The 22,746-nt window shown below is 46.5% G+C and overlaps 2 protein-coding genes across 3 annotated transcripts in view; one reads left to right on the forward strand and one right to left on the reverse strand.

The window, feature by feature from the left end:
* PLXNC1 (plexin C1) overlaps positions 1-22,746 on the forward strand; it is a 149,028-nt gene that overhangs the window by 100,675 nt on the left and 25,607 nt on the right. For both annotated transcript variants that reach the window (XM_023257304.2, XM_023257305.2), the window contains exons 18-21: positions 3,267-3,305; positions 3,545-3,669; positions 4,955-5,153; positions 10,110-10,256. In XM_023257304.2, the coding sequence (XP_023113072.1) occupies positions 3,267-3,305; positions 3,545-3,669; positions 4,955-5,153; positions 10,110-10,256 (510 nt within the window). The remainder of the gene's footprint in view (positions 1-3,266; positions 3,306-3,544; positions 3,670-4,954; positions 5,154-10,109; positions 10,257-22,746) is intronic.
* On the reverse strand, positions 5,149-7,903 carry LOC123386684. The gene is made up of 2 exons (XM_045062161.1): positions 6,854-7,903; positions 5,149-5,983 (listed from the first exon to the last, which is right to left on the reverse strand). Exons 1-2 carry the CDS (start codon positions 7,364-7,366, stop codon positions 5,759-5,761), a joined length of 738 nt encoding a protein of 245 aa, XP_044918096.1. The 5' UTR covers positions 7,367-7,903; the 3' UTR covers positions 5,149-5,758.

A 22,746-nucleotide genomic window follows, 5' to 3' on the forward strand; every position in this document is an offset into this window, starting at 1 on the left:
CATCTACATTTGGCCGGAAGCCTAGAGTTCAGAAGCTCAGACACATGCAGTAAGCAATTTCCAGTTTCTCTATAATTCTAGAAGCAGACACCATGATATGTGATGCTGTGTCTCAAGGTTGGGATACCTCCATAAAACACCCACCATATTTTTTTTTTGGTCCAAGCCTTACTATTGTAAATCAAGAAGGCTATAAATAAGACCTCAGTGTTTTGTGCTTGTACAATATATTTTTTAAACTTCTCCTCCAGGAGTACCAGGCACCCAGGCTTGCATTTGCCACCTCATCCATCCATTTCTATGGCAGAACACCACCTAGGGAAGGGGGTTCAATTCCCTGAATCAGGATGACTATGCAGGACATCACCAGTCCTATTCGCCAGCTATCTGAGATCCCCATTAAGAATTTAATAGCAATAAAATAACAGAGATTTCTACCATCAACATGAGGATTGTGTGGGCTTTTACAGTTAATGATTGCTCTTGAGTGCTGAAGGGAGTAAAACTGTGACCTGAAAAAGAAATTGCCCTGTCTTCTAAATTCGGTAATCAAGAGCAAGATAAGTGATGAATGCAAAAGACACTGTTGCAAATTGACTGTTTTGGAGGGTGGGCGGGGAATCCCAGGAACAATGCTGTATTATTTTAGAAGAGAGAAACAGCTGACCCTTGAACAACACGGATTTGAAGTGCACGGGTGTACTAATACATGGATTTTTTTTTTCAGTAAAACAGTACAATCTCATAAATGTATTTTCTCTTCCCTATGATTTTCTTTTATAGCTTTTTAAAAATTTTTTATTAAAACCTTTTTTAAAAAAATGTTTTTTAACATTTATTTATTTTTGAGACAGAGAGAGACAGAGCATGAATGGGGAGGGTCAGAGAGAGAGGGAGACACAGAATCCGAAACAGGCTCTGGGCTCTGAGCTGTCAGCACAGAGCCCGATGCGGGGCTTGAACTCACAGACCACGAGATCATGACCTGAGCCGAAGTCGGACGCTTAACTGACTGAGCCACCCAGGCGCCCCTTTTTATAGCTTTTTTTTTTTTAAGTTTATTTATTTTGAGAGAGCATGTGAACACACATGAGTAGAAGAGGGGCAGAGAGATAGAATCCCAAGCAGGCTCCATGCTGTCAGCATGGAGCTCCACACGGGGCTTGATCTCACAAAGTGTGAGATCATGCCCTGAGCTGAAGTCAAGAGTCATACACTTAACCGACTGAGCCAACTAGGTGCCCCCCTTCCCTATGATTTTCTTAATATTTTCTTTTCTCTAGCTTATTTTATTATAAGAATACAGTTACAATACAAAAAAAAACATATAAACTGTGTTAACCAATGGGTTATGTTATTGGTAAGGCTTCTTGTCCACCAGAAGGGGTCCACCCTTTGTGGACTATTAGTATTTAGGTTTGGGGAAAAAGTCATATGCAGATTTTTGACTGTGCAGAGGATCAACGCCCCTAACCTCCTCATTGTTAAAGGGCCAACTGTAGTTGCAAGAAGCCAAACTGATTTAACTCAGGGTTATGTATAATCTTGAATGGCAGTTGGGAAAGACATGAAAGCCAAAGTTGGGAGGAGTCACTACAGGAGAGGACCCAGAAAAAACAAGGATAACTATCAGAACCCTATAAAGACCCAAGTTACAATTGAATTTATAATAAAAGACATAGAGAACCAGAAGACCATAGTCTTTGATCACAGTCTTTGAACCAGTTGAAATATATTCTAGGCTGCAGATAAGTCCTGTGTCAATTAGGCCCTTTACAGATCTATCCAGGAGCCACATCCTCTAGGCCTGGAGGTTGGGTGTTGGATGAAAAACGTGAGTGGTTAACACCTAACAGACAACAGTAGGCAAAACCACAGGAAATTGTTCACAGAGGCCAAGGTATTACCTGGTTCTGTGCCCTGCCCTTTGGTTTTTGGCTTTTTAAAGCCTTTGTTTTCATTCTATTGACTGGTTTGTTTTGCTGAAAATAGGAGAAGAAATAAGAGTGAGCAGTGCACCCTACCTCCTAGAAGAGGGAAATTTAAATGAAGAGAGGAAGGAACCTTAGAATACAGGGAGCCATCATGGCATTTCCCTATTTAAGGTCAGGAATCAATCTGTTTAAACTGTCCATATAAAGTTGGTTCAGCAGTAAAATGTTAGGAACTAGAAAATGCAAACCCAAGGTCTGATTTTTCTGCATATTACTAGAGGAGAGTATGACCAAAATAGTTTGAGGTCTTCTGCTTAGGCTAACAAATTTGAAACTATAAAGCAAAAATCCTCTGCAGAAGAAATTTACTTTAATGAGGTATAAAAATAGCCTAAAGTTTCAAATATTACCCCTAAAAAAGAGGAAGAGAAAAACCTGAATATTCAAGTTTATATTTTCATTCTGTTGACTCATTTGAAGTGTTACTCGGCATGCTTTTAAAATTTAATCATTTAATTCCAATCAGATTTATGACACATTAAAAAAGGAAACTCAAATTTAAAATTTCACATCCAGGAGCCACACAGCATAGCACACAAAAATAATTGTAGAAACCGGCAGAACAGTAGCCTTGCGGTCTAGTTTGTCATAAATTGGTGACAAAAACAATAAAAACAGCTGCCATAGAGAACTTACCGTGCACCCGTTCATTTTGTTTTCACCCTAAGCCTAGGAGGTGGGAATCAGGAGTGTCCCCATTTTGCAGATGAGGAAAGTCAGACACAGAGAAGTTACATAACTTGCCCAAAGTCAAGTGACCAGTAGGTGAAAAAACCAGGACAGGAGCCCAAGTAATTTGGCTCCACATCCTAGCTTTTAACCACCCCACTCAAGCCCTCTCCAGTAACACTGTACATTGAGACAGTAGATACGACTGAGCTGAGACTTGTCAAAACTTACCGAGACGACTCCATATTTATCCTTAGAAGGTAAATGGCTTGAGGAGTGGTCTGCACGTTTGCACAATCTTCTTTACCGCTTCTTTCACTTTCGAGTCAGTTCTTTTAAAGTGTGAGATGCCTTCCTCTACCAAAAATGGGACTGATGCAATAATCATTCTTCGTCTTAGAGGCTTCCAGAATCCACTGGTGCTTCTGGAGAGCTCAATAATTATTTATTATGTATCAGAGGATGTGCAATGAACCTAAGCCCAGAGGCTCTTCAGATTAGCAACCAGTGTCTCTATTAAAACGGACTTGGGTATTATAGCAAAAATACACTATTCATTTCCTTTGGATGTTATGAATAATGAAAGTGTCTCCTTCCTCTCAGTCAGGTGGCTTCACACACATCTTCACTGAAGATATGCATGTAAGTCTATAAGTTTTCATCTTTAGCCCATGATTGCCTTTCATCATGTCCTCTTCCTCCTCCTCATCCCCATTATTGAATTTTTGTGAGTTTCTTGGAATCATGAATTCGATATTAAATAACCTATCATTTTGGGAAACCCATTGCGGATCTATCTTCTAACTTTAATAAGTTTATATATTTATATCATATCATATCATATCATATCATATCATATCATATCCGTTTGTTTTTTCCAGAACAGAGATGCCAATGATAAGAATGAAAGTCTCACAGCCTTGGATGCCCTCATTTGTAATAAAAGTTTCCTTGTTACTGTCATCCACACCCTTGAAAAACAGAAGAACTTTTCAGTGAAGGACAGGTATTGGTCAATTTATTTATATTTTGAAAGTCATTAAGTAGGGGAAATAAAAACTCTTGAGCCCCTTGTTTTATTTCCAAACCACAACCTGAACTCGGTATCTTGAAAATGTGGATTTACCTATAGAGGCTGTCTGACCGAAGGGTCATGAAGCCCTGATTGCTCCATTTCAGATATCACACAACCTCAACGCAAATTCTGTTTTGAAAGACACACACACACATATACTGCTCCCACCAAAACAAACAAACAAAAACCCTGAAAAACCCAGCACCAAGAAGAAAACATGAGTCCTGAATCAAAAAAGCAGAAGTGTTCTTTTCTGTTTCTAAAAACACCTGAAAATTTGGGAAAGACGTTCACTTCTTGTTTACCACTTTAATTTAAAAGTTTAAGTGCTAGAAACACATAAGAAGTCCTGGAATGAACATTGGTGCCTGGTTTTTATGGATTGAGGACAAAGGTGGTTGACCTAAGACATTATAAGTGCCCACAGGACAGCACCCCATCGCCCTTTGGCTTCTCTAGAAGACACCATCAGTGTCAAGCCCAGCCACAGCTAATAGTTAACCTCATCAACCAAGGCTCTTTTTTTATGTGCTTCTTTGTCATCTGTATACCTTCTTTTTTTTTCTTTCAATTTTATTGAAATGTAATTGACATACAGCACTGTATAAGTTTAAGCTGTGCAGCATAATGATCTGACTTACATGTATTGCAAAATGATAACCACAATTAAGTTTAGTTCGGATCCATCATCTCGTACAGATACCAAAAAAGTGGGGGCGGATGAACTTTTAGGATTTACTCTCTTAGAACTTTCAAACATACCATACAGCAGAGTAGCTGTAGTCATCGCGTTGTACGTGACATCCCTAAGCATTTACTTCTCTTATAACTGGAAGTTTAGACCTTTTGTCCACCTCCCTCCAATTGCCCCTTTGTCCCCCACCTCTGGTAACCACAAATCTTTTTCCGTGAGCTTGGTTCTTTTTCTTTCTTTTTTTTAGATTCCACATGTAAGTGAAGTCACATAGTATTTGTCTTTGATTTTTTCATTGAGCGTAATGCCCTCAAGGTCCATCCATGTTTTCACAATGGCAAGATTTCATTCTCTTGTATGGCTGAATGGTATTCGGGGTTGGGGGGGCGGTGTGTGTGTGTGTGTGTGTGTGTGTGTGTGTGTGGTACGCAAATATACCACATTTTCTTTATCCATTCATGTGCTGATGGACAGTTGTTTCAACGTCTTGAGTATTGTAACCAGGGCTCTATTTTTAAACAGGTGTCTGTTTGCCTCCTTCCTGACCATTGCCCTGCAAACCAAGCTGGTCTACCTAACCAGCATCCTGGAGGTGCTGACCAGGGACTTGATGGAACAGTCTAGTAACATGCAGCCTAAACTCATGCTGAGACGCACAGAGTCTGTGGTTGAAAAACTCCTCACAAACTGGATGTCGGTCTGCCTTTCTGGTTTTCTGCGGGTAAGTGTCCTATCCCTTGGCCGGTCAGAGGTAAGACAATAGGTGGTTATTTTTAGCAGATGCTAATGCCTTTGCCAGGGTAAGTCCTGAACACTCCATGGTGTCAGCATTTAACCGCTTTGAGACTTGGTCCTTGGCAGGAGCAAGTGGAGGGGAAAATAAGAATTGTTTTTGCTGTAATCTATGTAAATGTGACTCATTTAGAATTTCCTCAGGTAAAACTTTTTTTTTCTCTTTGAAACAATTTCACTGTGGTAAAAACAATTAACATGAGACCTATCCTCTTACCAGATTTTTAAGTGTGTAAAACAGTGTTGTTATCAGTAGGCACGATGTCGTACCACAGATTCCTAGAACTTACTTGTCTCGTGTAACTGCAATTTTATACCCATCGGCTTTGGGTATAAATCACACCGGTAATTAACAACCAGGGCCCAGGCGGTCTAGTTAAGAGAAGAGACTGAGGGGACAGAATATTTCAAATGCTGAAGCGAGCACGTGACTCGAAGGGCCTCTGAAGCATCTTGGAAATACCCGTTTACCTACTAATACAGGAAGCTAATTACACTCCATCCTAACCAGTCCTTCCACTCGATTCTGTTTGTTTAGCAAGTCTCCAAAGAGCCGCCCGCCCCCTGAGTTCCAGTTGGAGTTACTGTCTGAATGTGGTTGTAGCCTGATTGAGTCTTAACATCCTTTTGAATGCAAAGTTTGTGCAGACTCCAGTGGGTCAGAGCATGGGTCCTGGAGCCCGCCTCCCGGTCTGCATCTGGACTCCCGTCACTTACTAGACGAGCCTTCCGGACCTGTCTCGGCCTTGATTTTATAACCTATAGAATTGGAGGAAGAGTAGTTTAGGGCTGTTCTGAAGCCTGGATGAGAAAATGCATGTAATTGCTTGTCACCAAGTAAGCACTCCATAAATGTTGGCTGTTATTATAAAATATTAATAGGAAAAGAAGAGTGTTCTGTTGAACCCAATCTTCGTTCAGCCCTCTGAGGCCCCTGTACAGAAGATTCTTAACCTTCTTTAATTTCACCAGCCATCCAGATTCCAGCAAAACTGCATAATTGTGTATTTGTAGCTAGTTCCAAAATCTAATTAAACTTTGAATAAGATACACTGTTATGCCACAGGTTTTAACAGTGCTACTTAAGTTTAGATCCAAAAGCAGCACTTTAAATAGACTGTGCTTAGTTTAATGTTTAATGCAATCTTACAAGTAGACGCACAACGTTTTTTTCTTGTTTTTTTTTTTTTCTTTTTTTAACCGATGCCTTCCTCTCCCAAGGCGCTACCCATTTATTAAGATTAATGAAATCTGCCGCCTTTTCTGTTTACTTGGTATAAATCATCATACGCTTTGGGGAGGTGTTGAGCAGTTACTTCTGGGGTGAATGTTTTTGCTTTCGGCCATCTTAGCCTCAGCCACAACCACATCTAGACAGAGGCGGCTGGCCCCACACCTGGGTCCTGGGTCTTAGTCTTAAAAAGGCAGGCTCCTGCCCCACCACTGAATCACAAGCCCTGGAAGTGGTTTCCAAGCTTCTCCAAGTCATTGCATGCGCCTTACATTTGAGAATCCCGCGGTATTAGAAAGAGCCCTGGAGTGGGAGTCTTGGGTAGAAGCAGCAGGTTTGGGCTCTAAATTCATGTCAGCCCCAGTTAGCTGTGCGTCTCTGGGAATGGTACGTCTTACCTGAGCAACTGTTTTCTGTCCACTCCGTAGGGGGGCACGGTCACTGGTTTTAAGTTTCTTTCCAGCCCTCTCTTCTGGGATCTGAGCCCTCAAGTGCCGGTTGGAGCCTTGTTTTTGCTCCCCTGGGGCCTCAAAGAGGTGAGGGTGTTCCAAAAATCTGGGCGCTAAGCCCAAACGGCTCCCTTGAGCAGAGGATTCTGGGTCAAGAATTTGCAGTGCTGATTCAAGAGTATGTCGGGCACTTGAGACGGTGAGGGCCGTGCGCGCACCGGGAGGAAGTGGCAGTGAGCTAGTCAGTGCGGCTTTCATTCTCGGTGGAATAATTCCCTGTGCTGCAGAGGGTCTGACGTCCCACACCAGAAGCCCAAGGGGGTGGGGGACTCTGACAGCCTTGGTCCTTCCACCCTGCCCCACACCCTGTCGCCCGGATGCCACTGGCTCTGTGACCCCCCGGTGACTTCCTCCTCTCCACTTCCAGGGCTCCGTGAGGGAAGTATTCCTAATAACGGCCATTTATTGGGTGTGCCAGACGTCATGCTAAGAGTTTTGCTTTCTTTTTCTTGTGGCATCCTCTCATTTAGCCCTGTGAGAGGAGTATCTTGATGACCATTTTGCACACGAGGGCATTGGGGCACACAGAATGGACGTGGCTCTCCTCGGACCCCACAGCTGGTTTTGGGAAAGCACCAGGGTTTGAGAGCTCTTCGCCACCCCGCTTACTGCTTCCCCAGTGAGGCGGGTACCGCAGGCTTACGGGAGGATTTAAGGATAGAAGGAGATCACAGGCATGAAAGCCTCTGGCTCAGCCAGGGCCAGAGTCTGGTCTCACAAAGAAAAGGAAGGTGAAGGGGCCGAGCTTGGCTCCCATCACAGGAGTGGTTCCGGAAGGTGCACTCCCCCACAGCCGGCTTTAACCCTGGGGAGCTGTGTTCTCTGGTCCCATAAGACACCTAAGCCCCCAGCAATTGTGACTAACTTAGAACTTGTGTCCGATAGTGACGGAGAGGGGGCGCCTGGGTGGCTCCGTTGGTTAAGCGTCCAACTCTTGATTTCAGCTCAGGTCACCGTCTCGCGGTCCGTAGGATCGAGCCCCATGACGGGCTCTGCGCTGACAGTACGGAGTCTGCTTGGGATTCTGTCTCTGCCCCTCCCCCACTCTCTCTCCCTCCCTCCCTCTCTCTCAAAATAAATGCATTTTAAAGGTGATTTTATTAAAGCACGGGGATGGGACCCATGGGCAGGAAAAGCTGCTAATAAACACGCATTTTTAAAAAATAGTGACAGACCTCATAGTTTTCTAAGCCAGATACACGTCAGAATCCCCTGGGAAGGTGTTAAAACCACAGATGCCCAGGCCTCACCTCTGGAAATTCTGGATCTGTAGGCCTACGGTAGGGTCCGGGCATCTGAATTTTTTACATGAGCCCCAAGGAATTCTGGTGACGATTACCCAGGTTTAGAACCCTGGGTGTGGATAACAGTGTAAGGCAAAATATTACTTACCTCCATCTAGCTGCACTCTGGAGAATTCTGGGGAACTCCTGACTCCAAAGCCATGGAGTCCATAGCTGCCCTCCAGCCCCGCAGAGCCCACTTGACCCCTAACCGCAGCCTCTGTGGGCACATCCAGCCCACAAGGCTCGTAAGGACACTCACCCCTGTCTCTGATGCGTGCTGGAGGGAAAAAGAGAAGTGGAAGTTCTAAGTTTGCAGCCAGGACATTACCCAAGGGGACAGAGGGAAAGAGAAGAGACCAGCGTTGTTGCGCACCATGAGATAAAGGAAGTTTCCCAGAAGAATTTAAATGTCAGGTGCTAGTCCCCGCTCTCTCCCCCACCTGGGAAAGTTTTGAACATTCCAACTGTGTCCTCCACTAAGGAAGAGACTCCAGGACATGTCAGCAGGGAAGAGAAGCGTGATAAAGGGAAGCCAGGGGAATGGAGGGTGGCAGAAGGGGACCAAAGGAAACCCTGGGACTGGGGAGGGCACATGTTTTTGCAGGGAGTAGAAAGCATGGGATGGGCAGGCTGGGGGAGGGGGTGGTGGGGTGAGATCCCAAGAATCTTGAAAGAGGTCTTTGTTTACCTGTTCAGGGGAGAGCAGGGGAGAGACCCAGTGGAATTTCTCCTTTTCAAGCTGGGCTGTGACACTGAACGGTAAACGGGTGCTTCAGGCCTTAGCCACTTGGCTGGTATCCTCATCACCAAGGCAGTTTGACTTCCAGGTTCCTGGCTCTTCCTCTCCCACGTTTGGTTACTGTCTGTTGATTGTAGACCTTGATTGTTTAGCAAATATGCTACTGAGGACCGGGGCTGCATGCTCTGTGAGGCTGAAATGGAAGAACACACCAGCCTCCCACTTGAGCCGCTCAGAGCCCACGCAAGCACAGTGTGGCTGCAAAGTGGAGGCATTTCAGTCCCCCTGAGGGTGGCAGGTAGCCCCTGGTGTAGGCACAGATGCACACGGCAGAAGTTGGGAGCAAGAAGCAATCGGGATGGGCTGAATTTGGGAGGAAGGCCTTAGAGCTATGGTGTCGGCTCTGGCCCAGGGAAGGGAGTTAGGGTACACGAGTGGCCCCACACCAGCAAAGGCAAAGGGTGCCGGTACATGTCCCACCCGCAGCTCTGCAAACCACAGGGTGCTGGCCGGCACCAGGGGAGAAGGGAGGAAGGCTACCGATTGTGATAACTGAAGGCCACTTCCTTCATGAGAAGCTCTTAACACCAAAAAGTACCCTCTTGGCAAACGTACAAAATGTTCTGACATTTATTCTGGTTACCAGAGCTAATTATCGTGTGTGCGTTCTAATGCCGTTTATTTCTGGTTTGCTCAGAAGGGCGATTCAATAAGAATGTAAACAAAGCTTAGGCCTCTGCATCTCCTATAGGCATTAGCCAATATGAGCATCCGTCTGCCATATAGAAGCTTAAACGTCATAGAACCATCCTCTGAGAACTTCGTGCTGCTGTTGACTGTAAATTCTGGGGGTGTGTGCGTGTGTGTGTGTGTGTGTGTGTGTGTGTGTGGGTGTGTGTGTGTCTGTGCCTGCATGTGTGGGGAGAGGAGGCGCTTCCTGAGTTTTGCACCCAATCCTGACTGAAGCAGTGTGTATTTTCTTGGGAGTCTCGTGTGGATTGTTAGAAGACACCGCCTCCTGTCTCCTGTCGCACTGCCATAAACTGAAACTTTAACTCTTTGGAAGAAAGTACAGTGGGTTCTGCAGACCGCTAACTGTCGCCTTTGTGTCTCTTCCCAGGAGACGGTTGGAGAGCCCTTCTATTTGCTGGTAACGACCTTGAACCAGAAAATAAACAAGGGTCCCGTGGATGTGATCACTTGCAAAGCCCTGTACACCCTCAACGAAGACTGGCTGCTGTGGCAAGTTCCAGAATTCAGTACTGTGGTATGTTGGTGATGAAGCCTTCCTTCCAGACTCCGAAAGAAGCCTGGCTGGGAGTTGGATGGTGGGGTGGGGGGTAGGGAGGGGGTGGGGTCACTTAAAATGAAGCAGTATCATTCCTACCGTGGGAGGCCTCAGACGATGAGTTAATTAAAAACAGTAGTTGATAAACTATTAACACGTGTTCACATAATAGATTTTCATTACTGGGATGGGGGTGGGGAGACTTGTAATGACGCCTGGGGTGCTCATCAATTTCCAAAGATTTTAATATCAGGATAGCTTATAGCTTTCAGCGTCGTCAAAGGAAATGCAAAGTGCTCCCTATTCAGCACTTATAATTGCAATCAGAATTTCTCAAACGGCTCTGCTCTGGAAGACAATGTGTGAAGATGTATTTCAACCAAATTGAGGCCGTCTTATTTTAGAACGATAACACAAGACAAATTCCACTGTGTTCCCCATGCAACATGACACCCTTACTTTATTTTCATGGATTAGTTACAAATGTTTGGTGTCATGCACTTAATGTTCTGTGATCTCATAGATATTTTTAGAGGAACGCTGTAAATCACTCCAGGAAGATGACTGCCTGGCTGCTGGAAGGTTTCACCCAGTGGAGAACTTCCTTTTCGCCCATCCCTACCCCCCACCACCCTCTTCTCTTCCCTTCCTAAAGGAAGAGAGACCGATTTCCTGCGCGCTCACAGATTTTAGAGAAAGGGCCAAGCCCGGCAAATGCCTCCGAAATTACTTAGGCATTTTCTGCTCGTGGAGACTGGGGAAAGAGGTCGCCGTCATTTGGTTTTGATCTTTAGCTTCATGGAGACTCTGGGCTTCTTCACAATCTCGTTAGTGGAGGAGGAGGAGAAAATGATGGTGGGGTTTTGGTATTACTCAGTCAGGGGGCTGAGTCTCCTGTGGCTTAGCTCTGGACGGTGAGAACCGTGGTATCATCCTGGAAGAATTCCTTCCCTAATTGGAGAAGGCACCACGTCGCTGTGGGCTGTGTTATGGTTGCATCCTCTGGTGGGAGAATAGTCCACAGATCGGCTGCTTCGAGTTCTAGGTCGCTGCCCCATGCCGCTTACCCTGCCCTGAAGGCACCACGCCCGACTGCCATCCACAAGGCAGGAGGCTTGAGCAGAAAGTCAACATTTCTCAGTGTTGCTGATTTCCGTTACTACAACTGTCTGTAGCCAAGAGGCGAGGGGCAGTGGCTCTCAGATTTTAACATGCATCAGAATCCGCTAGAGAGTTCATCAAGCACCAGTTGCAAGGCAGCACCCCAGAGTTTCTAATTCAGTAGGTCTGCGGAGGGCCTGGGATTTTGCATTTTTAAAGCGCTCCCTGCAGAAGCAGCTGGTCCCGGAACCCCCAGGAGAACTGCTGGTATAGTGATGAAGAGGCACACGCTGTATCCTGCCTCTGCCCCTGCGTGACTCGGGGCAAGTTTCCAGAGCTCCCTATGCCTCAGTCTCCTCAGTGGAGATGACAGTCATGGTGCCTGCCTGTTTCATGGGGTGTCGCAAGGGTGCAGAGTCAGTGTTCTGTAAAGCACTTAGGACACTGACTGCTGTGTGCGGGCCGTGTAAATCTGTATTAAATTTAATTCACCCCTCCCCGGGCACTTGTTAGAAACGCAGATCCAGATAGGCCGATGCCTGGGCCTCCCCTCAGGACTGATTAAATCAGAACTGCTGGGGACGAAGCCCAGGCACGGATAGACTTTTTTTTTTTTCAACACTCCAGATAATTCTAATGTACGTCCTGCGCCGGAGAGGGCAGGGTGTTTTGGAGAACAAAAACTTTGTTTGCATCAGGGCCTGTCGACACCTTCCCCTATGACTGTTTGAAGACGGACCCAGGGCCTCGGTCCTACCCCCAGGGATGTTCATGCTTTCCCTTTGAAACATTTTCCAGGCCCCACGGATTCCCAAAGAGAAAGGATTCCCAAAGAGAAATATCTGTGAGCGTGTGTAGGTTGGGGGAAATGTAGCACTGATTTAGTTTCATGAAAGCATGAACCCCCCAGCAGGAAAGAGAGGGAAGGAGACGACCCAGCCGGGAGTGGGGAAGGAGTCAAATGCCCGAAGCAACTTTGGAGGTTTGAGTCCTTTCTAATGTTTTACATGGAAACACTGTTTCCGCCTTTCATTTTGAAACGTTATTTATTTCACAGTCCATTAAGACCATGTGTTTCGGATTTGTTAACTCTCAACTCTTCATCCAAATGTTTCTTGATGTTGAAGGGATTCATCTTGATTCTTGGATTCTCTTTTCCTGTATAGCCCCTGGGGAGAAGGCTAATGGGGAATTCTGAATTTAGAAATCCAGATAGATCTTTCTTTTCAAATGCAGACTTGCCAGTAGATAGGAACTGGAAAAGGGGTAGACCACTCGTTTCCAGGGGCCTTGCCTTTAAAAATGATTTTTACTCCCTTGTATTGTATCTGCCCCAACCTGTCTGTTTCATGGTGGATGGTTATATTAGAAGCTCCGGAGAAGGCACATGATCTGGGCTATGCTTGTGTGACAAAATGTTGGCAGAAGGTCAATATAAAAATTTAAGGTTTTTCATTTCCTTTCAGGCAAGTTCCCCCAGCCTTAACCATCGTATTATAATTTTCTTCCTTCCTCCCTCCTCCTCCCTCCTTCCCTCTCTACTCACCTTCCTCCCTCTTCCCTCCCTCTCCTCCCTCTCTTTCTTACCTCCCTCCTGACCGCCCCCCCCCCACCCCCGTCATGTACACCCAGTGGTTTGAGATCTTGATTTTCTAAATTTGCCTGAGGTGGTTTATGTAATTGAAAACCAGGGTATGCTGAACAGACTCGATTCTGTGTGTGTGTGTGTGTGTGTGTAAATTCTTTCAAGGAAAGAAAAGTCAGAAAAAAACAAGAGCAGCCACACGAGCAACTTGAAATGACAGAGCCTGGTGCCGCGACAGGGACACATTTAAAAGGGGCCCCCCAAACTCCCGTTTGGCTAAGTGCTCAGAAACACAGCACCTCATGTAACAACCCGAGAGCTAGGTTTCACACCTCTAAGATTAGGATGTGTTCTCCCTGAGGTCTGGGGTGTTTTCTAGAACACAAAGACATCCTGCCAATTTCTCATACGTGAAATCATTCTACTAACAAATGGGCTCTGAGAGGCATTTCTTTGCTCACTGCAAAAATTCCTCTGTCTTTGCTCAAAAAGCCCCATACGGCCATCCTTACTCGGGTATCGCGGGAAACATCCTTCTCTATCAAGGCATTGCAGGCTGGCGTTCGATGAAGAGGCTGCCCCACACACGGTCACCCCCGTGAATGCCAGCATCGAGCCGGGTTTGCGCACCTGCAAACTTCCTCTACTATCAGGGGATTCAGGTTTGACAGCTGGAAGAGGAATAAGCTTATTGCTCCGTGGTTCTTCCCCCTTTACAACATTTTAGGCGTGTTCAATTTGCTGCCGGAGAACCTCAGGCCCACCCTGAAGATTGCGGGCTGTGCTGTGTCCCCGTCGAGAGAATGGTTTCAGAGCAGATCCCCTGAAACTTTGGGAGCGCGAAGGAAGGCATGAAGATTTCAGTTCTAGGAAAGTGCACCACATGGGAGAAAGGACATTTGCTTCACTTTCAAGAGGAGATGAGAAAACCCAATAACTCGTAGCAAAGTGTGCTGAATTAGCAGGAGAAGGTTGACTTGTAATCAAAGTTAAGCGAGAAATGGTTTTTTGAACTCTTAAACCCAGGAAATGAGCCTGCCAATCTGCTGTATCTGAGAGATAGCATCTTGGCACCCTGGGAAACAGTGCTCCGACAAACATATTATTGCCCTCATTCTCATATCTATGAGAACGTCTTTAAGATTATTAGAAATTCTTAGAAAAAGTACAGATACATGTCTATAGAAATCTTAATGCCTCCACTACGGTCTATTGAAGACTTATGCCAGCCTGCACCAGTCTGCCTTTTTGAACCCAGTAGTTACCATTTTGGGGACGGTCATGTTTAATAAAATATCTCATATGTAACAGAGTCCCGGCTATCTCTAGTGAGAGTTTCACATCTACATGCTTCCTTTAACACGTTGGCTCTCCCCACCACTCCCTAACTCCTTCTGTTCCATTAGTTTGTCCTTTCAGAAGATCCATTATCCCCATAATTAAACAACCCACTGTCCCGATTAAGTCATTCTGTGTTACTTCAATTACATCCCATTGTTCATTAAATCCTGATGTTTGCACTTCAGCAATCTTGTTTTTAATACTCCTAGCATTTGTGGAGAAACAGTGAAGTTAATTAACAATTCTTGGGCTTTTTTTTTCCCCCCTTTTGCTCTCTACCATAGTGCAAATCATTTCCATTATGACTTGCAATAATACCGAAACCATTACTAACTTCGTAGTTACTGTTCTGAGCTTCCTGATCAAAGAAGTGAAACCATTTTTTATAATCATTTTAGGTAAGTCATTCCCCAGTTGATGGCAAGAAGTGGAAAATGAAAAATAAGCGTTAAATGAGTGCTTGAAATGACTTCCCTCTTCATACCCTTTCTTCTCACACCCATCATCTTGGGATTAGAAAATAATTTAGTTACCTAAATACAAAAGTATTTAATTTTCTTCTTTATGGCTCAAATGTGACTCTGCGTTGTTAAGGATCCTTATTTATCCTTGTACTCCTCAGGGAAGGGTCACGTTTATAGCAAATCATGGTGAAGATAAAAGGCATTTTTTTCAGTATGTCTTTTTTTGACATCGGCAAAGTCAGCATTCCATTTGAAGTTACCATTGTCTAGCACAGGGATCAGCAAACAAGAGCCTGTGGGCCAAACGTGACCCTGCTGTCTGTCGTTATAAATAAAGTTTTATTGAAACGCAGCCACGCACATTCATTTACTGTGGTCTGTGGCTGTTGTCCTGCCTATAACTGCAGAGTCGGGTAGTTGTCACAGAGACCATATAGGCTGCAAAGTCTTGAATATTTACTGTCTTGGCCTTTTACAGAAAGTTTGCCAGCCCCTAATCTAGAGCTTGACATAACAGAGAAAATAATAGAGAACTGGAATCTGCCTTCCCCCCTGACCTCCAAAAGCCTGGGTCTCTTTCTTTTTTTTCTGGGGACACAGCGATGGAAATGCCTCACCAGGATCCATAAATCTGAAACTCGTGGGGTCTTCGCCAAAACACAAACCGTGAAATACTCATATTAAGCCTAAAATACCGAAATCAATCATCTTGGGCTTCATCAGACAGAGTCTTACTCGATTCTATCGTGAACAAACGTTAGCAAATGCTGGCAAGTACAGAAAAATTTGAGAGGGAAACTTAGATTTGAGGAAATTTTCTCCATTAATTTTTTTCTTCAAGATGGAAAAGGCCTTCCTCCCTCTTTTTCTGTTGGCGGCGGGGTGGGGGGTGGGGTGAGGGGTGGTGGTAAAATACCATGATCCAGGAAGCTTTGGGCTCTCGGTCTTTGGGGGAAGGAAAATGAGGTAGAGGGGGAGGTAGGGCAGGCAAGAGCAGCACCAGAGGGGGCATCTGGTAGCATGTCTCGGGGCTGCTGACTCCAGCTTAGGAAAAGCCTCAGATCAGAAGCTTTGGAGACTTGCTCTTTTAACTCGTGGCTCACATTTCTTCTACTGGACTTCTGGAAGTAGTTTTCTTCTTTCCTACCACATCTCTCCTAGTCTAAACTTCGGTTCGGTGTGGGGCATCCGGGCGGCTCAGTCGGTTAAACGTCCGGCTTCGGCTCAGGTCATGATCTCACAGTTTATGAGTTCGAGCCCCAGGTCGGGCTCTGTGCTGACAGCTCAGAGCCTGGAGCCCGCTTGGGATTCTGGGTCTCCCTCTCTCTCTGCCCCTCCCCTGCTTGTGCTCTCTCCAAAGTAAATAAACATTTAAAAAAAAAAAAAAAGAATACATAAAATTCAGTTTGGTGTAAGAACCAGACTTTTCTCTTGACCTTCATTTGGCTCTCAAATGAAATTAGATATTTTATAGTTTTATTTAATGAAAGCCATTATTGGCCTAAGCCCTGTTATGATAAAGTATTTTTTTAAACACATTTTTTAAAAAATTACCTTCTGGGTATTATAAGGTATCATACAAGGATGTAGCAACATCCCTCCTTGTGAGCCAAGAATGTGGGTGAGGACTTAATGAGGTAGCTGGATCATCCTTTCCCCACCAAAGTATGCAAACAGCGTGGGGAAATGCCTCTTCCCGGGCCTTCGATTCATCTTCCCAGCCCCCTGCAACCTTATTTTTTCTATCTCCTTGGTACCTTAACCAACCAGGGTGTGTGAAGGAACGGTGGGTAAAGCCACCCGTGAAACACCAATGTGCTGGTCTGTCTGGGTGCTGTGTACCTTAGCGCCCGAGGTGTTATGTCGCACGGTGCCCAACAGGCGGGGCTTAGAGTCTGACAGTCTTGGGGGTGAATCCGAGCTCGGTCACTTTACTAACAGGCTGTGTGACCTTGGGCAAGTCACCGGACCTCTGTAAACCGTTTCTTCATCTATTAACAGGTGATCATGAAACCTAGCTTTGTATGTTTGTTTTGAGGTCTGGAAAGATCATGGGATGTCTAGCCATCATACCTCAGAGCAGTTCCTATCATTTATTTGTAAGAGTTTTCCTGTCTGAGCCGTTTCTCTTGTCGATTGTAAGGTCTGCGGAGCACAGTGTCCTCTCACCATTCTTTCTGGTTGGCCACTCATTGTCGATGGGTGACGGTTTTTGGATTAGCTGCGCTACGGGCAAGGTGACCGCTAATCCCTCTGTCTGTGTGTTTAGAATCTATAGCAGACGACATCCCGCCAGACAGATGTGAACGGAAGACCACAATGATACATCTGAACAACTAACTACCTAAAGGCGAGGGAGAGGTGTGGTCGGGGCTGGTAAGCGGTTCGCCACCTGCTGACAAAAGGACGGGGTCCTTCCGTTCTGGTCCTTTCTCTGGGTTCTGGGCCCATGCATCTTCCAAATACCTTTGCCCTTCTAACAGCCCTTCTTGGTGGTAGGCACGTTGCTGAATCCATCAGAATGCAATTCTGCTGCAGGAAACAGAGAGCCAAGCCACCCGGGGCTTAAGCAACAGAGAAGTTTACTTCTGTCCCTCAAGAAGTTCTGGGGTGCACAGTCTGGTGCTGGTGGGTGCCTCTGCTCTGGGACGTCCTCACAGACCCAGGCTCCCCGTCTCTCATCCGCAGCCCACCTCATGGTCTAAAGTGTTGGCTCACCCCCGCCCAGCCTTCTGCCACGTTCCAGCCAGCAGGACAGAAGTAGGGCGGTAGAAAAGGGGACAAGTGGCCACCAGCCGTCTTTTAAGGAAGTTTCCCAGAGGCTGTCACGTTGCACATCTGCTTAACCTCATTGGGCAGAACATAGTCACCCGGCCACGCCCGGCTGTGGCAGAGGCCGGGAAAGGTCATTTCTCCTCTGCGTGGACGTGAGCTCCATACAAATGCCTGGAAAGTGGTACCTTTCACCAGCCCGTGGCGTCCTGCAGGTTGAGTGGGCTCCATGGGGCCCCATGCCAAGCCAAGCCGAGGAGGTTGAGCCTCCTCTGCTGGACTGTCTGTCCAGCCTGTATGCCCTGAGAGCATCTATCGAGATCTTCAGGCACATTGGGACTGCCCCTCGACATTTATCACCTTGACTGGTGGCCTTTTGGCTTTGCAGTTAAGAGAATGGTCGTGTCCTAGTGATGACCCCCAGCAGCTCCGAGATTCTGGACACATTTCTGAACCTCTCTGTCTCTCTCTCTCTCTCTCTCTCTCTCTCTGTCTCTGTTTCTTCATCTGCTAAGTGAAGCTAATAACGGTGTCCACTTCACTAAGCAGTTATTAAATGAACAGAGCAGGATTAAATGAATTCGCAAAGCGTTTACGACAGCTCCTGATAGTAAATGGTAAGTGTTCAACATGCTACATGTGAGCGCCGAGGACGATGGTTAGAAACCCGGAACGGTATTCTCTTCTTCAGCTTTTGTTTCCATAAATAGTAACGGAACCCCTCAGATGGCAGGTGGTGGTTTTGGAAAGGCAAACACAGTTCTTCAAGTCCTCCACCCTCCATTCTACCAAAAGGAAGTGGGACTCTTCTTCGCGACTTCCTGACCTCGTAGCCTGACTAGAAGATTGAAGCTTGCTCCTGGCCAGTCTAGTTAGAATTGAAGCCCAGTATGTCACGGTGCAGGAGCCTCCTCATGTACCACTGCACAGGCAGCTCCTTTGCAGACTCCGTTCAAATGCCCCTTCCTCCACGCAGTCTTCACTGATTTCTCACCCTTTGAAAAAGCTCCTCCAAGCTAGAGGTAACCTCTCTCTGGACCCCCAAAGCACTCCGCCCATACCTACTGTCTTCTACATGGTAGTAGAATTCATTATGTGTATCTCACAATTGTTCTCTTCGTCTTTACGTACTTCCCAGTCAGGATCAGTGCCAGGCTCTACTTTGTATCCTCTGGAATGCCCTGAACACCATGTCCAGATGCAAAGTAGGTGAGGGTCACTGAGCAGATTTAGCAACCTCAGTATCAACAAAGTGAGCTCTGTCAGGCTGGGTACGTTCAGCTGTAAGTAAGAGAAAATCCGAATAAAGGTGCTTGAAATAGTAAGGACGTGGAATCGCATTCTAGAGCAGAAAGTCAGGAGGTGAGCAGCCTCAAGCCCGGGCCATCGACCCATCAGAGTCACCATCGTTGGGCTCCTTTTGTGCCTCCTTCCTAGTCACAAAATAGCTGCCACGGCTCCAAGCACTGCTCTCCCCTTTTGTTGAGAGTAGAAACCCTTTCCCTTTACATCTCACTGGCCGAAACTGGGTTACATGATAAGACACCACCAACCATATCCGTTGTCCTAGCTTTGTTGACACATTTATGCCAAAGAAATAGGGAAAGCCAGAGCTGTTCAGGGACAGATTTCTGGAGAAAAGACCAGTGTAGATTTTAGAGCCCTTTAGCCTTCTGTGGGTATTGAAAGCTAATGGTCATCCCGTAGATTTGGACCATGCTTAGTTTACAAAACATTTTCATATTTTGAGGGCACCTGGGTGGCTCAGTCGGTTAAGTGTCTGACTTCCACTCAGGTCATGATCTTGCCGTTAGTGGGTTCCATGCTGACAGCCCAGAGCCTAGAGCCTGCTTTGGATTCTCTCTCTCTCTCTCTCTCTCTCTCTCTCTCTCTCTCTCTCTCTCCTCTCTCTCTCTCTCTTTCTCTCTCTCTCTCTCTCTGCCCCTCCCCTGTTGCGCTCTCTTTCTCTCAAAGAGAAACATTTAAAATTTTTTTTTTTTTTATTTTGAAGGCAGGATCGCCAAAGGTTTAAGAGTGCCTGCTTCTGCCATTTTCCTGCTGGGTGATTTGGTGCAATTTCCTAGCCTCTCTGGGCCTCAATCTGTCATCTGTAAAATGGGAATAATAGTAGAATCTATGAGATAAGGTTTCTGTGTGCTTGGCACACAGGAGGCACTCCTTAATTTGCTATTATTAGGTCACTCTTTAGTGACCCTGTCACTCCTCTTAGATAGAAACAATGAGAGTGTTAAGGCTCAGAGAAGCTAGAGGACTTACCCACGCACTCACGGCTGAGTACAAGATCTGACCCAGATGGTCTGATCCTGTGCTCAGGGCCCTCAGCCCTCCTGTGTTTCCTTCTTGAATTCTCTGTCAACACTTAGTGAGTGTTGCACCTGGTGGCTGAATAGTGTTTCAAAGGCGATGCTTTGGTCTGCCAAACGTCCCGTGAATCTTCTGAAAACAAGGACTATGTCTAAGGTCTCTCCTACACCCCAGCCCCTAACACCAAGTAGGGGATAGGGAAGACTCTGGTGAAATGGGTTTGTGAGGGGAGAGATGGCCCTTCCATGGGGGCTCTTTCCTGATGGGGAACAAAGGCCCAGTGTGTGCTGAGCCCAGGGTGGGGTGAATAGGTAGGGCCCACTCTGAGAGTCCCCCGACTATACTTAGACTTGGGGAAATTGCTGTTGGAGCAGTAAAGCGTTAGTAGCGTAAAAAATCAATTTGTGTCCGAATTGACGCTCAGAATTCCCTGTGGCCTCTATAAAATACCATTTTACCTTTTTTCCACCCGTCTAGCTGTGGAGGCAGTGGCAGATTTACATTATTTTACATCCAGTTAAGGTTGTTTTTTTTTTGTTTTGTTTTGTTTTGTTTTTTTTTTGCCTCCTCTTGGTTATGTTTTTAAGTAGAACATTTATTGCTTTACCTGTAAAGAGGTGTTTTTGTTAAAGACAATAGTGCCCTTTAGGTAGTCACAGAGTGTTATTTCACAAATACCTATAAAACTATTAAACAAGCTGGGATCGCTGGAGCTCTGATTAAAAGGTGCTTTCCAGTTGTCTTTATCTTCGGAAGCCCTGTGAAATGGCTTAACCACCCTTCTTCCCACTGTGAGCAGACCAGCTCGCAGAGAAATAAGGAAAGACACCGGCAGGTCTGCTTAGACTGTAAGGGCAAGGTCGGCATTTACGCCTCCCGAACCCTCATTTGTGTTGGGGATCTAGCTTCGGGCTTTGCTTACTAGCTTGCAGTTTTTGCTTAGGACCCAAGACAGGGTTTCTGGAGGCCCAGGGTTCCTATGTGGTGGGCGGGACCAGAAGGCGGGAGAGAGGGCCCAGGTGGGGGGAGGGGAGGAAGGACCCTGGAGCTGAGTAGTTCCTGATGCCCACTCCTGGCTCCGCCACTTACCAGCTGTGTCCCCAGAGCGAGTTATTTGACCTCTCTGTGCCTCCATTTCCTCGCTCAAAAACGGGGATCATAACACAGACCCGTAACCAGGATGTTGGGAAGGTTAAAAGACGGGTATACTTGGCAGGGTGTCAGTAAGGTGACAGCTGAGAGTGGCCACCAGTAAGTGCCACCAGTAAGGTGGCAGGTGCTGAGAAAGGGAGGTGAGGGAGAGGACTCTGGCACGAGGGTGGCCACCCCGGTGGCTTCTAGATTTTCCACCCCGCTCATGCCCTCTACAGCCTTCTCGCTCGGCCAGCATTTCCGGGCAATCTGCCTCCCTTCCTGCCCCCTGGAGCTCCCCGGCCCAGAGGTGCCCTCTGTTCCAGGAAGAAGGAAGCTGCCAGGCGCGTACTCAGGGGTTCAGACCGCACTGCCTTGGTGTTGATCACTTAGTTGGGACTGGAGCATAGTTCGCCCCGGTGTCACTGCACGCGGGAGTGTGGGGCAAGGTGTAAAGGCCCTGAGTAGAAGACCTGCCTCTGAGACCACCCACGGTTGGCAGAGCCCCTTTCCCACGGCCACGGGGCTTCTGCCCTTGTCCCTCCGGAGCGCCCACCAGCCAGACCCTGGTCTCCGTGCCCCGCGGGTAATTCGGTTCATCAGCACAGGAGCTCCAGGGCAGTTGCCACTGCGACTCCCACTCTGCAGGGGAGCAAACTGAGGCGCAAGAGGCGGCCTCTAGAGTGGGTGCTCGGCCACGCTCTGCTTGCAGGCAGCGTGCTCTTTCCGCTGCTGGATACGGAGCGGGTACGGAATCAGAGCCCTGGCCGCCGGGTCTCTGAGTCTCCGCAGGAAGGCTTACTCACAGTGGCTATAATAAGACTTCGGATGAGTTGCATGAAATAATAACTTCCCACTTTTGCCATCATCATCGTCCTCATCCTCAAACCCTTCCCAGGGGCCCAGCCCTGTGCGGAGCCTTTGATGTGCATCATCCCATGTAATTAACAGTGCCGGTACTGTTGTTATACCTATTTTCCCCCCATTTTATTACCTGTTAACGTTTTTTTTAATTTATTGCTTTTAATTTTTTTTAACGTTTGTTTCTGAGAGAGACAGAATGCGAGCGGGAGAGGGGCAGAGAGAGGGAGACATGGAATCCAAAGCAGGCTCCAGGCTCTGAGCTGCCAGCACAGAGCCTGACGCGGGGCTCGAACTCCGGAAGTGAGTTCATAACCTGAGCGGAAGTAGGAAGCCTAACCGATTGAGCCACCTAGGTGACCTTACTGTACCCATTTTAAAGTTGAGTGAACCCTAAGGATCCCCATTCTCTCCTTACTTGTGTTTTCATTAAAAAAAAAAAAAAAACACTTCCATTAGTTAATCATTTTACATTCCCTCATTACAGCCAGGTTCAAAAACATTAAGTAACTGAGCATTTCACACCATACCCTTGATTCTGAGATTACCAAGGTACCTCAGAATCTAAACTGTATGTGATGCTAATGACAAGACGCTCTTCCCTGAATCTGTCCCCCCAAGGAGCTGTAGTAGGTAAACGTTGTTGTGTTAGATGTGTTTGTTTGTTCTCAAAGTAAATCCGAAATTGCTTTTAAATTTGTTTTGAAATACTCCCTCGTTCTGTGTTTTCACACACTCACAAAGCCCTTCCCTTCCCCCATCAGTCTGATTCTGAGGCTTTGCTGCATTAGGAGAATGTGAACTGGCACTGAGACGTAAGCAATGAATGCAAGCGTACTAGTACAGGGTGGGGATCTCAGGGTTTTAATGAGGGCTTGGGAAACTGAAG

Source organism: Felis catus, chromosome B4, assembly GCF_018350175.1.
Source record: "Felis catus isolate Fca126 chromosome B4, F.catus_Fca126_mat1.0, whole genome shotgun sequence".
Taxonomy (NCBI): Eukaryota; Metazoa; Chordata; class Mammalia; order Carnivora; family Felidae; genus Felis; species Felis catus.